At 43.6% G+C, this 16,759-nt stretch overlaps 1 protein-coding gene across 1 annotated transcript; it reads left to right on the top strand.

Annotated features, from left to right (window-relative positions):
* Positions 1-651: 651 nt before the first annotated feature.
* On the top strand, positions 652-8,517 carry PRMT6 (protein arginine methyltransferase 6). The gene is made up of 2 exons (XM_037152518.2): positions 652-2,116; positions 6,253-8,517. The coding sequence occupies exon 1, from the start codon at positions 893-895 to the stop codon at positions 2,069-2,071; it is 1,179 nt and encodes a 392-aa protein (XP_037008413.2). The 5' UTR covers positions 652-892; the 3' UTR covers positions 2,072-2,116; positions 6,253-8,517.
* Positions 8,518-16,759: the final 8,242 nt, after the last annotated feature.

Below are 16,759 nucleotides of genomic sequence, written 5' to 3'. Positions count from 1 at the left end.
CCAATCTTAGTTTTTGTCTATGTGTCCTTTATACTTGTTCCTGTGAATCCTTCCCTTTTTCCCCTGTGATTCTCTCCCCTCTCCCCTCTGGTCCCTGTCAGCCTGTTCTGTATTTCAGTGTCTTTGGTCATACTTTGCTTGTTTGTTTTGTTGTTTAGGTTCCTGTTAAAGGTGAGATCATATGGTATTTTAACTCTTGAATGAACCACAGAATTAACAGGGCAGGACTCAGCGCCAAGTAACTAGACTTCTAAAAAAGAGACCAAAGAACACAATTCTTGCAAGGCAAAGATTTCCTTGTTGCTGCAGTGGGGGGGGGAGGGGGGGAATGGGTTATTGAAAACAGAAGTCATATCACCGGCCCTAATCATTCAATTAATTTGCGCTCTCCTCCTAATGAGAACCAGGGTTTAACCTTGTTAGGTTTTTGTCTTGTTCCACTTACACCTGCCTTGCGCCCTAACCCCACGCCCTAAAAAAAGAAAAACGTGTGTTGCAATTTCTAAATCTCGCTCCTGGAGACTTGCAAGAGTTCCAACAGCCCAGGTAAAAGTGCAAAAGGGGAAAGGGCGCCGCCCAGGTGATTAAACTTGGGTTTGAGTGGGCGTGTCCACTTGGGGAAGGAAGTAAAAGCGAAAGAGATTTGAGGGCTAAGGAAGGTAGGGGAATGTAAAGAACCCGCGACTGTGGCTACTCCGGGTGCGAACGTTTTCCGAGACGCTAAAGGCCCGAGAGGGTAGAGCCGAAGTCGGAGGCAGCCCACGGGCACTGGCGAGCGAGACCGCAGGAAGCGAGAAGAGCGAGCGCGCACTACAAATCCCAGAAGACCCCGCTTCCTGGCGCTCGCCCCGCGCCGCGCAACGTCTGCCGGGAGTCCGCCGGAGCCGCCAAGATGTCGCTCAAGAGGAGAAAGCTTGAGTCGGGGGGCGGCGGCGGCGAAGGAGGGGGGGCAACTGAGAGAGAAGATGGCGGACAGCGGGAGACGGCCCTGCTGCGACCCCGGAGGACTAGGCGGGAGCGGGACCAGTTATACTACGAGTGCTACTCGGACATATCGGTGCACGAGGAAATGATTTCGGACCGCGTCCGCACGGATGCCTACCGCCTGGGCATCATGCGGAACTGGGCAGCGCTGCAGGACAAGACGGTGCTGGACGTGGGTGCGGGCACCGGCATTCTCAGCATCTTCTGTGCCCAGGCCGGGGCCCGGCGCGTGTACGCGGTGGAGGCCAGCTCCATCTGGCAACAGGCCCAGGAGGTGGTGCGGCTCAACCGCCTGGAGGACCGCGTGCACATCCTACCCGGGCCGGTGGAAACGGTGGAGCTGCCCGAGCAGGTGGATGTCATCGTGAGCGAGTGGATGGGCTACGGGCTCCTGCACGAGTCCATGCTGAGTTCCGTGCTCCACGCGAGGACTAAGTGGCTGAAGGAGGGCGGGCTTCTCCTGCCGTCTTCCGCCGAGCTTTTTGTGGCGCCCATCAACGACCATACTGTGGACCTGCGTGTGAGCTTCTGGAGCCAGGTGAAGCAGGTGTACGGTGTGGACATGAGTTGCCTGGAGGGCTTCGCCACGCGCTGCATCATGGGCCACTCGGACATCCTGGTGCAGGACCTGTGTGGCGAAGATGTGCTGGCCCGACCTCAGTGCTTCGCTCAGCTGGAACTGGCCCGCGCCGGCCTAGAGCAGGAGCTGGAGGCCGGGGTTGGTGGGGGCTTCCGCTTCAGCTGCTACGGCTCGGCGCCCCTGCACGGCTTTGCCATCTGGTTTCAGGTGACCTTCCCCAGAGGAGACTCGGAGAAACCCCTGGTGCTGTCCACCTCCCCCTTTCAGCCGGCCACGCACTGGAAGCAAGCCGTGCTGTACCTGAACGAGCCCGTGCAAGTAGAGCAAGATACGGACATTTCCGGGGAGATCAAGCTGCTGCCCGCCCAGGACAACCACCGGCTCCTACGCGCGCAGCTGCGCTACAAAGTGGGCGACCAGGAGGAGAAGACCAAAGACTATACCATGGAGGATGGGCATTTCCTTCTCGGCCAGCGACTGCCCCCGGCGGCCAGAGCTGCGAGCTAGAGGCGGAGGGGGGTCACAGGAGACACAGGGAGACCCGGCCAGCAAGTAGGGGGCATTATCTTCTGTGTGCCTTTTCACTCAGGGCTCTTGGGGAGGGAGAGTGACTTCACTTTCACTTGGAGAAGATTCTTCTGGCGACAGTTATTTAAACTATGCCCCCAGCAATGCAAAGTGTTTATTAATAGGCTTTGAAGCCTCAGAAGCATGTGGTACCAAGCACTTGTATTTCTTTTTTAGTTTCACGGAAAAAAATGACCATTTATGAAGCTTCCATGCACAGCCCTGACACTTTACACCTTATCTAAGCTTGAAGCCAGGGAGAAGGGTAAAAGTTTAGTTAGACACCATACATCTCCAGTACGACTTGAAGCTCTCCAGAGCCCTGTTCTTTCTTTCTCTGAACTCCCTTCCCAGTTGCCTCTCTGCTATAGCACTTCCTCCTCATAATTCAACTAAACTTTCCTACAAGCCTTGAGAGGGAGGAAATAGTTTACATTCCTAACTGTTCTCATTACACTTACTACTTCCATAGGGTGCTAAAGTTGAACACACCATTACGTAAAATAAACCATACCTAATTGTACAGCCTACCTAAGACATGTAGAGGGTACGTCTGGGAGAAAAATACCCGAAAGTGAAGTGATATACATTAGTTTTATTCTTGTCTTTACTATTAACCTTTAACCAAGAAACTGTTTTCTGTACAGTCCATACTACATTTTGGTGAAATTTTATGGTACAGGCAGAGAATGTTTTAGAATCTGGCTCAAGGGCTTATTCATCACTATGGGTAAATTATTTAAGCTCACTAAATTAAAGGAAATATTTTCCCATCTGCAAAAATTCCCTCAGTCTCTTGAACTCTCTCATTTGAGTGGATTGTGTGACTTGGCCTACTTACTTCAATTAAAGTGCCTTTCTTTTTTAGCTCAGCCAAATGTGAGAGTTGTGAATTTAGGGAAGAAGTGTGAGTCATGTTATCAAATTTATTTCACTGATGTTTCCCTCTTCACCCCTGTGGCAAATAAAACATTGGCCTTCTGTCTTTGCAGATGAAGTAAGAAGTCTTGTGTAGTTGCCTGAGTGATAATGTGTTTTCCTTTTTAATATGGTCACTTCTTAAGGGAACTGTTAAAGCCCCTTCAGAATATAGCTTCAGGGTAATTCAAACTGCTGAGTATGGTTTTTCATACCATTAGCCTTTGTATGCTAATGTAAGACAGGTGCGAAAACTGAAGTCATCTCAACAGTTCTGTTATTATAATGAGTTTTCTGCTCCTTGATTCAACACATAGTAAAATACTTAAGTAGTATAACCAATTTGCTAACATTTGGTGAACATATGAAGATCTGCCATTAAGAATAGAAACATAAATGTACAAAATCATGGACTTTACAAGATTCCCGAGTAGCTGTGACCTTCAGTGTCACAAGAGCTAACAGCCTACATTTACAGCGCAGTCCTATAAGCTAGGTATGGTTCAAGCTAGAGGAATAAAATAGCTTTTTTTGGGAGGGTCAGCTATAGTTAATGTCAAAAGTTTATTTAGAATTTTAGTGTATGATTTTGAGTAGATTTCTGGTGTTTTTTGGTTTGGGTTTGTTTTTTTTTTTAAGTTGCTATAGTAATCCCTTTGCTCTATGGGTAAATGGAAGCATCTTCCAAATTCCATTTTTAACATGTTTTCTAAATATATGAGTACTATACAGTTCATATTAGCCAAAGGGAAGACTAGTTAAACTCTTAGATAACTATGGACATAAAAGGTATCTTATGATTAGGCAAAAGCACGCTTTAAAATTCGTCTAGTTGCTGTTTCCCAGAAGACAAACCCAATTATCCTAAGAATACAGCTACTGAAGAAATGAGCCCAGGGGCAGCATCATGCAGTAGTTACAGCTCAGATGCTGGAGCCAGGCAGCTGCTGATGGACCCCGTGCCCCAGGACACCAGCCTGTTCTGCTGCAAATTGGGGGTAACGATGGGAATGAAATGAGGAGGTAGCACATGTAAGCACACAGTGCCCGGAATGTGAGGTCTCAGTGTCTCCTAGCCGCGGTGATTAGGGAGAGGTGATATGCAAATCTGGAGCAGGTGGGCACAGATAAAATGGGCCACAGAATAAATACTCAACATTTTGGTGGTTTTACAGGCATTATTTGACAGCGTCAGCATGGCCGTATAGGACAAACCATGTGTGATACCACAATCCAAAGGCAGCCCCAGCCCTTTGGTGTGAGGACAATTGTAGAAGGATGAGCCTGTGAGATGCATCCACCCCCAGGCGCTGTCCAATCTCTGGAACTGGGACTGACTGCTTAGGGCCCTTTGGGAAGGAGCCCCCAGCCCTCAGGACAGGCACATGGTGAAGTTCAACCTGCTTTCCTCAGTGCGTATGTTTATTCTGCACTGTGAATCTGTACCTCACTGGGCCAATGAACATTTTACTGAGTGCACAACTGTAACAGTCACTGTGATAAGCACTTAATATACAAGCCTGTGAAACATAGTTCCTGCCTCCAAGTAGGTTTGTTAAGGGGATAAACCAGGGAGTAAAATAAATGAACGATAATGTGATAGATACTGGAATGACAGACGTAGGTTGTTAGGGAGGGCGGGGAATTATCTTCACTGCACGTACTAGGAAAAAGCCACACAGATACTGAATTAAGCTCTGGTTACCTAGCTAGTTCTTGACAACTGAACACAAGTTTTTCAGTTCCTTACCAAACAAATTTTTAGCCCTTGTGTGCTTTAATTTCTAAAAAAAGTAAGTGCCCACCTCTGGAATAGGCTCTTTATCTTGTCATGAATGAAAAGGGAAAAGTCCGTAGTGGAAGCAAATCCCATCAGAGATCTGTCTCCTAGACCTCAATGATCATGTGCAGTGTGCGCATTCCCAAGACTCACATGGGGTAAGTGCTCATTGAAGCCTGTACCTGCTTTCTGCCAGAGCTCATGAAACGGGACCCTCAACACAGGAGCAAAAGCAGATGAACTCTGCCCAGCTGGTGGCACCTACATGCTGTCCGAGAGCACAGCCTTCCTGTGGCGCTCATTCAGTGGCTTCCTGAATAAGCACCAACTACCTAACAATTAAGTTCTGCAATACATAAGCAAACCCTAACCTCAAAGACCTGGGATATGGTAAGGGAATAATATTGCCTACATCAGTAATTTGTATACATTCTGTAGCCTGCAAAGACCTCATTCTCACTAAGTCTTACATCTGCTGAAGCAGGGTTGGAAAGCCAGCCCTCATAACAATTCCATCCTTAAAATTTCTCCCAGGTTTATTGCAAAACAATATTACCTATCATTACCTGGATTGTGAGATCTCAGAGAGAAACTCCTCTATGGTGTTAGTTCCAAAAATAAATCTATGTTCTCTGAATAACTGGTTTATTTCAGCTAATGGACACAGTATATTGGGTAGATGGTTCTTCCCACTTTGGCTGTTAGAAAGCGGAGCCAAGTTTATGACTCACTTGTTCTCTTTTTTTTTTTTTAGCTTTATATCTGGCTCCATTTCCATACCCCCTTTTTTCCCTTGATTTATTATCCCTCTCACAATAAATATTGCATGTTTACTGGAATTTATGTATCTTGGTTCTCTTCTGATACTTTTTGGCGTTAAAATATGTTCCTACTTTCTGGACTCCTTGCAGAAGTTCTAAGGGCAAGAAGGTTAGAGAAAGTGCTAGAGGATCCTGAGATCTGCCCCTTCCTTTCCTATGAAATTTGGTATCCTGAGTTGTTTGTGGGGATGGGCAACTGGATCCCATCCTTTCAGCCAACCTACAGGATTTTACATTTTGTAGGAGCAAGATTTCCAAATATGTGGAGAATTCTGAGACATGTAGATAAACTTGAGGGAACTTCGAATGTTCTGCAGCTCCTTTGAAGCCCAGAATAGGCCCCGATTGAATCTGAAACACAACAGTGAGAAAAATGGAAGACTGCCAAACCTGTTCCAAAAATATGTCACACCAGATTAAAGCAATGATAAGGAGGAAGATGATACAAGGAGACTATTTCTCAAACTAGCGTACATGTTTGTAGGAAAAGATGTTTGAAACAAAGAATCCTAGACCTAGCAAAATGCAAAGAGAATTTTAATCACAGTTAAGACATGACCATTGTATACATATCCTTCCTTCTATTCTTATTCTTTCCCTAGGCAACCTGGTCCAGTCCCCTTACTTTGGAGTGCCGTCTGTATGCTAATGACTCCCTGAAGGCACGACAGCCACAGATCACTGACATCAGATCATGGTCATCGGTGAGCATTTACTGACTGCTCGTTCCTGTGAGCGCTGTCTCGGCTTTGGGTGTATCAAGAAACACAGGACTAGGTCCCTGCCCTGAAGAAGCTGAGTCTTAAGTGGAAAGTAAGCATCTCAGCTTTCCAAAGCTAACTGTTAGTTATAATGTGACGTGCGTTCAATGCCAAATTGACAAGTGCTGTTAGGAGTTTAATCACCGCTACATGGACGATCAGAGCTTCTCACTGAAAGCGGAGGAGTGGAACTGGATCTTGCCAGTTCTCAGTCATGCCAAGCTCCCGCCTTAGGTACTATCCACCCGGAGCAGTCTTTCCTTAGACTGCATGTTAGTTACACTCTATGTCCTTTTTTGTCCTCTGTTCAAATGACACCTCTGAGCAGCTTGCCTTGACTGCCCATGGCATCTACCATAGACTCGGCTTTTCTCTTGTCACCTGAAATCCAGCTGTTTGCTTGTTTGCCTTTCTTACAAGATGAGACAATGAGAGCAGGAATCTTGCCTCTCGTTCACCATCATCTACCCATTGCCTAAAACATTATCTCACACAAGGTACATAGTCAGTACATGTTTGTTGAGCAAACGAGCCTTGTATACCAAATGGAACTTCCATCAGAAGGCAGAGTGTGGCCATTCCGGCAAGGACGATGGCTTAAAAACAAGTGTTCCTTAGAGAGTTCACGCCACCGTGGTGTGATGGTTGGCTTTCTACTCTGCACAGAAATTTCGGTAATACTTGGGATACCGACAGAATTGCCCATAGGGCAGATGCCTGGGTTCGCGCCCACCACCTGGTCCCTAGTCAGTGTGTAACCAATGAGTCTTCCCCAGGACCTATCAGTTTTCCCTGAGCACACAGAGCACAGCTTGTCAAAGAGGGCTTCGTTGAATCTCTAGAAACAAATTTCACAAGGCATAAGACAAATAAAACTGTTGATAAGACTTTCAGAATGATTGGCTTAGTTTTCAGGATTTCCATGAGCAAAAGAGAAACTAAAAATTGTGACCAAGCATGAAAAGAAAACCAATAACTCAAACCAGGTTGAGTTAAAACCTGGTTTGAAACCAGGTTTGAAACCATTTTTTCAAAGCTGTATTTCAACAAAAAAGAAATTTCTTTTTAAAAAATTTTATTTATTTGTTTTTAGAGAGAGGGGAAGGGAGAGAGAAAGAGGGAGAGGAACATCAATATGTGGTTGCCTCTCACATGATGCCTACTGGGGACCTGACCTGCAACCCAGGCACGAGCCCTAGACTGGGAACCAAACCAGCAACCCTTTGGTTCACAGGCCGGCACTCAGTCCACTGAGCCACACCAGCCAGGGCTATCTTTTGGGGTTTTTTTTAATTTAATTTTTAAATTTAGTTATTTAACCCCTACATAGTTTCTGTTATGCTTGCTTGTTTTTTACAATGTGAGGTAAGGATTCTTTGTTATCAGTGTAAAAGCACAGAATTAGCACCACCACATTGCACTTTTTGAGCATAAGCTGGTTCCTGGGGACTGGCTGCCTGGTTTCTGTGCTGACCTTGGCTGCAACGGCTCCTGTGGCTGTGATCAGGTCATAGGTCAAAGCTGACTGGACTAGCACGTGGGCTGTAGCATTGGATTGGTTTTATTCTATACCCTGTCTCTGTTTTCTCCTATTCCTCGTAAGGGAGGAGGGTGTTTTAGGTGTTTCAGGTAGAATTTCTAGCGGAACTGACTTTACAAAAGGCCTTAGATGAACTTGGCATCCATATATTAGGAAATTCTGTTACTAGAAAAAAATCAAAATACTGTGTTCCAAACAGAAAGTGGTATATAGTGCATACCACTTTTCCTCCTTTATGTGTTATATTTATTGGAGAGACATTGGTTAATAAGATCATATAGGTTTCAAGTATATTGATATGATACGTGGTAACATTTCTATGATACATGCTAAATTTTTAATTGAATAATAACCTTGAGACTATGTTCTGCCTGGCAAAATAATAATAAATAAAATCTAACATGTTATTATTCCTCAAAAAAAATTTACAAGTTTTGTTGGCAAAAGGTTTATTTAAAATGGCAATGCATACGCCAAATTTGGCTACAATGTGTACAATTGCTCCAGTATAATGTTTGTGGTCCATCCACATCTAATCTATATATAGGAAATGTGACATTATTATAAACTGTAATTACTTCCAGAAACTTCAAAATAAAAAGTGTTCTCAATTAAACATTTGTCTCATGATATATATTAACTGTAGGTAACTTTATTTCAGAAAAATAGGCAATATTTTAACTAGATCTTGACCAAAATGCATTAAATCTATTTTTTAAAATGTTTTATTCCTAATAAGTTTCAGCCTGCTGTGACTTTAAAGCAGCCAAGTTATTAACCCCTGAAAACTGGAGTTCATAATGGAAGTGCAGACAGGCCCTTGACCTTGAGGAGGACGAGTGTGCGGCTGAAATGGCATCTGCTGGTGCTGCCTCAGACGGTGCAGAACCATGACGACGCTGCTAGACGGAGCATTTCCAATATAACACCAGTTGGACACTGGCAGAAATATTTTCCCGTGTTTCCAGAATTTTAGAACGCTCATCTCTTGTTTTGGAAACTCATTTTCTGTCAAATACTTTTATAACAAACAGATCTGAAGGCCCTCTATTTCCTCTTTCCGTAATGCTGCCTTAGGTCTCTCTTTGTCTCCTGGGGTTGGATTCCACAACGCCTTCCTGTCTCAGTGGGTTCCACCTCCGTCCACCAGTTGCTTATTCAAGCAAGAAAATTAGAGGTCACTCATAATCCCCCATATTTCTTCTCCCCACATCTGATTGGCTGCAAATCCTTGGGGTTTTATGCCAGAATATATTTTGAAACCACTTACTCTTTATCATCGCTGTTGTCACCTTAGTCACTGACACCAAACCCCTGGCCAGGACAATCCCGTGGCCTCCTGGCGTGTATGGCAGGATAACCAATAGCCGGTGAAGGCCTGCCCATATGTATAGACTTCCAGCAAAGAAAGCAGTAAAGATGACAGAATTAGAAAATCGCCACTTTGTACTTCATGAAGAAATAATGGGTCTCAGCAATGATCATCCATAGTTGCTACAACCAGGAGGGGAGTGGCTAATGGAGAATTTTTTAATGCAGGGATCAGTTGGCATGCTCAGAACCCACCAATTGCATTAACTGCAAAAAGGGAGAGGTCAGAAGAGAAAGCTGAGAGGCTAGATTTGGGAGTTATTGGTATACAGATGTGATTTGAAAGCAAGTAAGGGTTGAGCGTGAGAAACTCCAAATTTGGAGGATGGGCAACCCGGGTGATCCCTGGGGTTCAGGAAGCCAGGCAAGCACTGAGTCTGAAAAGGCAAGAGAGCAGCCTGTTCGTGCAGCTCGGACAAGTGCAATGAATGTGGCAGAGAAGTCAGGCAGGAGGAAAAGTGTTCATTGCATTCGGCATCATGAAGAATGTTTGTAATTTTTTAAATCTATTTTATTGATGATGTTATTACAGCTGTCCCACTTTTCCCCCTGTTGTCCCTCTCTACCCAATGCCTCTCATTCTCTCTGGCAATTCACCCCATGACTTCATGTCAATGGGTCATGCACGTAAATTCTTTGGCTACCCACTTCCTGTATTGTTCTTAGCATCCCCCCATCTATTCTCTACCTACCAATTTGTACTTCTTAATCCCCTCACCTTTCCCCCCATTCTTCCTCTTCACCCTCCCAACTGATACCCCTCCAAATGCTCTCCATATCTATGATTCTGTTTCTGTTCTGCTTGTTTGCTTAGTTCCTTTCTTAGATTCAATTTTTGATAGTTGTGAATTTATTGGCATTTTGGTGTTCATTGTTTTGATCTTCTATAATTCCCTTCAGCATGTCATATAATAATGTCTTGGTGATGATGAACTCCTTTAGCTTTACTTTGTCTGGGAAACACTTTATCTGCCCATTTATCATTCTAAATGATAGCTTGCTGGATAGAGTCATCTAGGTTGTAGGTCCTTGCTTTTCACCACTTTGATGACTTCTTGCCAGTCCCTTCTTGCCTGCAAAGTTTCTTTGGAGAAATCAGCTGACAGTTTTATGGGAACTCCTTTGTAGGTAACTGCTTTTCTCTTGCTGTTTTTAAGGTTCCCTCTTTATCTTTAACCTTTGGCATTTTAATTGTGATGTGTCTTGGTGTGGTCCTCTTTGGGTTCATCTTGTTTGAGACTCTGTGCTTCCTGAATTTGCATGTCTATTTCCTTCACCAAATGAGGGAAGTTTCCTTTCATCATTTTATTCAGATATGTTTTTAATTTCTTACTCTTTCTCTTCTCCTTCTGGCACCCCTGTGATCTGAATGTTGGTACGTTCAAAGTTGCCGTAGAGGCTTCTTAGCCTATTCTGGGGTTTGGGTGTTTTTTTTTTTCAATTCTTTTTCTTGTTGCTGGTCTAATGGAATATTGTTTTTCTTCCTTATGTTCCCACTTATTGATTTGATTCTCAGCTCCATCCTCTCCACTGTTGGTTCCCTGTTGATTTTTCTTTATTTTACTTAGTGTAACCTTCATTTCTGCCTGGATCTTTTCTATGCTGTTGAAGTATCCAGTGAGTTTCTTGAGCATCCTAATAACCAGTGTTTTGGACTCTGCACCTGATAAATTGCTTATCTCCATTTCATTTAACTCTTTTCCTGGAGTTTTGTTCTGTTCTTTCATTTGGGCCATATTTCTTTGTCTCCTCAATTTGGCAGCCTCCCTGTGTTTATTTCTATGTATCAGATAAAGCTGTTTTGACTCCCTGTCTTAGTAGCACGGCACCAGTAAGTTGTTGTATGGGGAGGAGCCTTAGGTAATCACCAGGGTGGCAACCCATGTGAACCAGGTTGATGGAGAGGATTTGGTGTCACTGCTCTGTTGCTCTGTATGGTGGAGGGCTCAGAAAGGGCACAGTGCTGTTGCCTGGCCTTGGGGGTTTTGTCCAGGAGGAAGCTGTCCCCCAGCACTCACCCTCATACCAGACATTTCAGTTTTTCCCTGTATGCCACCGGTGCCCTCCGCTGCTGCCCTGGTACAGGAGCCCAGAGGAAGTGAGTCTGCCTAAGTCCTATGTTTGTTGTGGGCCCTTTAAAAGGAGATGCCTGGGAATGAGTCGGTTTCTTCTTCTGCCCCAACCACCACTGGTTTTTGTAGCCAAAATTTATGGTGGCTTATCTTCCTGGCACTGGAATCCTGAGCTGGGTGGTCTGATGTGGGGCTGGGATCCCTCACTCCCGAGGTGCCCATTCCAATTTTAATCTACCTCATGTATCTGTGGGACTACAGGGTCCATGTCTCTGCATCTTCACCTCTCTTACCCATCTGGGTGAATGTGATTTATTTAATTCCTTATTGTCAGACTTCCTTACAGCTGTTTACTGACAATTCTGGTTGATAGTTGTTTAGTAGTTGACTTGTAATTTTTGCTTTGGTTGCATGAGGAGACAAACCATGTTTACTACACCTCCATCTTGTCCATAAGTATAAAGTTCATAATTTTTACAAGAGCAGCTCCAGTCTAGTTAAAGTGAGTTTCGGATGAAATGGGTGCAGTTGAAGGAAGGCAGAGCGTCCCTGGGAGGAGCAGTGGCTACACATGTAACAGCCAAAGAAGATGTGGCCTCAGGAAGAACCGTTTTCCTTTTCCTAAGAGACAAGAGAATATGCTTTGCTGGTGGAAACAATCGAGGAGAAAAAGAAAGATTTCTAATAAAGGAGGATGGGGGATGAAGGAGGTGGGGAACCCCTTAGCAAGGTGACAGAGAGAGTCTGAAGCAAAAGAAAAAGACGTGGGTGGGACCAGAGCACATCTCTGGATGTAGAGGAGGGAAGGCAGGTTGGTTTGCAGACAGGAGGACACTCTGTTTTCACCTGTTTCCTCGATTAAGAGACTTGCAAGTGGAGTCAGTTGCTGGGGGAAGGTTGGCAAATTATTCTAGCAGGAAATGCTATAAAACTCCTTTCAAAGGGCCAATTTGCCCTCGGTTAAAAAAAAAAGGCAGGGGGTGGAGTTAGGGTGGGAGAAAGCCTTCCCCTACTGAAGAGATAAATTTGGGAGGCCAGTTAAGTCTGACATTTATGAACACATTATTCTGGAACAACAATCAAATTATAGTCAAATATGATAAACTGAGAGATGAGAAGAAGAGACTCTTTTGTGGTCATGCAAAAAGGTGTATGTTGGCTGCTTGCAGCTCACTGTGCAGAAAGGATTTCAGTGTTCAACATCTTGTAATGAGTTGCAAAGAAGTAGCCTTAAAAATATGTAAAAATGATAGACTCTCTCTGTAGCCTCAGGTGATCGTTCGCCCCCAAGCACTGATAGGAGTTCATACCCCAGAGCCCCATAATAGTAAGAGTAGCTGTTTCACCCCAATTAAAATAGGACAGTCATTTTGACAGTCTTGCCTTGCAGCCAGAATAACATTCTGCTGGTCCTCTCCCAAGTTATAAGCAGATGATACCCTAATGGCTCCATTTCTAAGTCACTGATTTACAGTGCACCAGACAGAATAGTTCAAAATTCTTGTTTCATTCTAAAAAAGACAAAACCGTAGCTACACGTTTCATGTTTAACTTTATATTGGGTAGTCAGGAGCCATTATCTCCCTGGCAGGGGCCTCCCCACTGTGGTACTTGATACAGCTGGTTCTGTGTGGATGAATGTTCAACTGCATAGCTGCTCATTGAGGGCTGATGCTTATTCTTATGATATTTCGATATATGTCCCTAATTACTTAACACAGTCTCTTAGATGTACTAGGTACTCAATAAATATTGATTAATTTTAAGTTACTTATTTCTAGCATTTCTGAGTGACAGGAATGTTCTGTTGAGAGAGCTGAGTTTGGATAAGTGAGTAGGCAATGAAGTCATTTAAGGACTCCACAGAGATTGGAAGTGATTTCTGAACAAGACCTTTGAAGAGGGGAAACAGAAAAGAAAACAAGCCTTGGCTGGTGTAGCTCAGTGGATTGAGTGTGGGCCTGCGAACCAAACAACCACTGTTCGATTCCCAGTCAGGGCACATGCCTGGGTTGCAGGCCAGTTCCCAGCAGGGGACACATGAAAGGCAACCATACATTGATATTTCTCTCCCTCTCTCCTTCCCTTCCCCTCTAAAGATAAATAAATAAAATCTTAAAAAATTAAAAAGTAAAATAAAATACATTTAAGAAAAGAAAACAGTATGATCACTGTAAGAGAAAACGGTTGGATTACGTGTCCTCTAGCAATATCAGAGGGTTGTGCTTTTGGCAGACAACAGGCCTACAAGGTAACCTTTACTGTGCCAAGGGATGCTCTCCAGAATCCAGAACATCAAGGTCATTGGCTGAGTCACCTGAAAGTGACGCTGGAGAGGAAACATGACAATTCAAGAGGGGACAGACCATAGAGACACCACCTGGCCACCTCGGTGATTCAGTGAATCAGCAGAGTCCCAGAAAATGTCTCAGACTGAGCGAGGCAATGCCACCCATGGGGAAAATAACACAGTGTCAAAGGGTGGGCTCTCTGCACTATGGCTGCATCAGTATTCTGAGTCTGTGAGATACCTAATGAATAATGTCTAGTGGAGATATGTTTACTGTTTTGAGTTTCAGAGATGAGTGCTTGGGGGCTAAGAATAAAACTTGAACAAAACAGACAATTAATAAATACAGTATTATGTGTTTTTGTTTTGTTTTAAAAGGACTCTACCCTGGCTGGCGTGGCTCAGTGGATTGAGTGCCGGCCTGTGAACCAAAGGATCACTGGTTCGATTCCCAGTCAGGGCACATGCCTGGGTTGCGGGCTGGGTTTCTGGTAGGAGACATGTGAGAGACAACCACACAATGATGTTTATCTCACTCTCTCTCCTTCCCTTCCCCTCGCTCTAAAAATAAACAAATGAAATCTTTAAAAACACACACACAAAACCAGACACCTCTCCCCCACTGTTAACATCAGTGACCAAAGTGGTACCTTTGTTGTAGTTGAGGAACCTACATGGAGAAAGCACAGACCATGACAGTTCACTCTTGGTGTTGCACATTCTGTGAGTTTGGACGAATGGATAAGGACACGTGTCCTCCATTACAATGTCATGCGAACTATTTTAACTCTCCTAAAAATCCTCTGTGCTTTGCCTGTTCATTCTCTCCCCTCCACCAACAATTGATCTTCACGGTTTCACCTTTTCCAGAACATCATATAGTTGGAATCATACCGTAGGCAGCCATCTCAGAACGGCCTCCTTCACTTAGCAACATGCAGCTCAGCTTCCTGTATAGGCCTTTCCATGGCTCAATAGTGCATTTCTTCTGAGCACTGACTGACATTCCGTGGTCTGGATATGCCAAAGCTTATTCATCCCTTCACCTACCCAAGGACTTCCCAGTTGCTCCTAAGCTTCAGCAGCAATGAATAAAGTTTCTATAAACATCATGTACAGGATTTTGTGAGCCTATGTGTTTAATTTCTCGGGTAAATGCTAAGGAGCACAATTGCTGGATTCTATGGAAAGAGTGTGTTTAGTTTTGTAAGAAAACACCAAAGTGTCTTTCAAGGTGGCTGCACCCTGTGTCCACCCTGCACAGCAACCGTGGCACTCATTGCTGCCAGGGGTCCAGGTTCCGACCTTTCTGATAGGCCAGTCAAAGCATCTCCTCGTTGTTTTCATTTGCATTTCCCTAATGACATGTGATATGGAGCATCTTTTCATATTCTCATTCGCCATCTGTGTATCTTCTTTGATGAGGTCTCTGTGAAGATCTTTGGCCCATGTTTAAATCAGATTTTTCTAAAGAACTTTCTGTATATTTTCTGTATATTTTGGATAACCATCTCTTATCCGATGTCTCTCTTGCAAATATTTTCCTCTGCCCATAGCTTGCCTTCTCGTTCTTTGATAATGCCTTTTGCAGAGCAGAAGTTTTAAATTTTAATGAAGTCTAGTTTATCAATTATTTCTTTCATGGATTGTGCCTTTGGTGTATCTGAAAAGTCATCTGGATTTTCTCCTGTTAGTTTCTAGGAGTTGTATAGTTTCTTGTTTTACATTTAGGTCTCTGATACCTCTTAAGTTAATTTTGTGAAGGGTGTAAAGTGTGTGTCTAGATTAATTTTTTACTTTCTTTCATGTGGGCATTCAGGTGTTCTAGCACAAGTTCTTGAAGATATCTTTGCTCTATGGCATTGTCTTTGCTCCTTTGTGAAAGGTTAGTTGACTATATGTGTGTCTATTTGTAAGCACTCTATCTTCTCTTCCATTGATCTACTTCTGTTCTGTTAGTATTGGGTGGAGTTTTATTTGTTTGTTTGTTTCATTGGGTTTTTGTGTTTTGTTTTTTTTTTTGCCAATGCCATGCTGTCTTCATTACTGTAGCTTCATAGTAAGCATTGAAGTTGGGTATTGTCAGCCTTTCAACTTTGTTCTACAATATCGTGTTGGCTATTATGGGTCTTTTGCCTCCCTTTCATATAAACTCTAGAATCAGTTTGTTGACATCCACAAAATAGCGTGCTGAGATTTCCATTGGGATCACGTTGAACCTATAGATCAGTCTGCAGATCCGATGACTGTCAGGGTTCACTGAGGCTCAGCTGAGGGCCTTTTCCCGTCTTCTACTCTAGAGTGTTCAAATGAATGGCCCTTGTGCTTCCTTTTTTAAATTCCGTCTTAACTTCAAATAGTTAAGGATCAAGCAATTTTACTTAAAAATCTGGACTTTTTTACTTGGATGGTCTGGCAGCACTGGTCTAGATTTCCCCTTGACAGCAACCAGGGGACACTGAATGGCATGTATTTCTGTTTCCAGGCCAGACCTCTTCTGCAAGTGATAGGCCTCGTATCCAGCTGTTTAGTGACATTTCTGTATCCATAGAAATTGCTCTTCCATTATCCTCTTATTGCTAAGGAAAAGTCAGAACGAACTATTTTTTCAGACTTTCAAGTAATCTGCTTGTTTTCCCTCAATGCTTGGACAAATTTTTCTTGATGAAAAATACATGTTGAGCACTAAATCCTGGGACACGCAACTCATAATGAAAAAATGTATTTGTCATCTTCAAATCTAGCCCTTACCTCCAGACCTCCTTCCCGAATGGCAAATGTTATTAGGAATTTTTCAGATTGGCTTTACTTACTCCCTAAAACACCAAATCACTCCCATTGGAAGAATTATTTAATGTCAGTTTATAGTGTCTGCTTTCAATTTTGTTCAGTTTATGCTGTTTCTGAAAGATATTTCATGAAGTTTATAGCATATGTTTGAAACTAATCTCCAGTTTCAAGTTTCTTGCCTATTTTGTTCATTTTGGTACATTTCAATGTGGGCTGAGCTGTATAAGCCTTATTTTATTCCTACACATTTCCTGAAAATGTCTTCACTTAATGTTTGATCTGCAA

Source organism: Artibeus jamaicensis, unplaced genomic scaffold (assembly GCF_021234435.1).
Source record: "Artibeus jamaicensis isolate MK-2021 breed Jamaican fruit bat unplaced genomic scaffold, CSHL_Jam_final scaffold_1689, whole genome shotgun sequence".
Classification (NCBI taxonomy): Eukaryota; Metazoa; Chordata; class Mammalia; order Chiroptera; family Phyllostomidae; genus Artibeus; species Artibeus jamaicensis.
Note: the sequence above shows the minus strand (reverse complement) of the source record. Positions and strands in the feature narration are given on the sequence as shown.

Coding starts and splice junctions, on each gene's coding strand:
- PRMT6 (XM_037152518.2), top strand. CDS start 893: ATGTCGCTCAAGAGGAGAAAGCTTGAGTCGGGGGGCGGCGGCGGCGAA.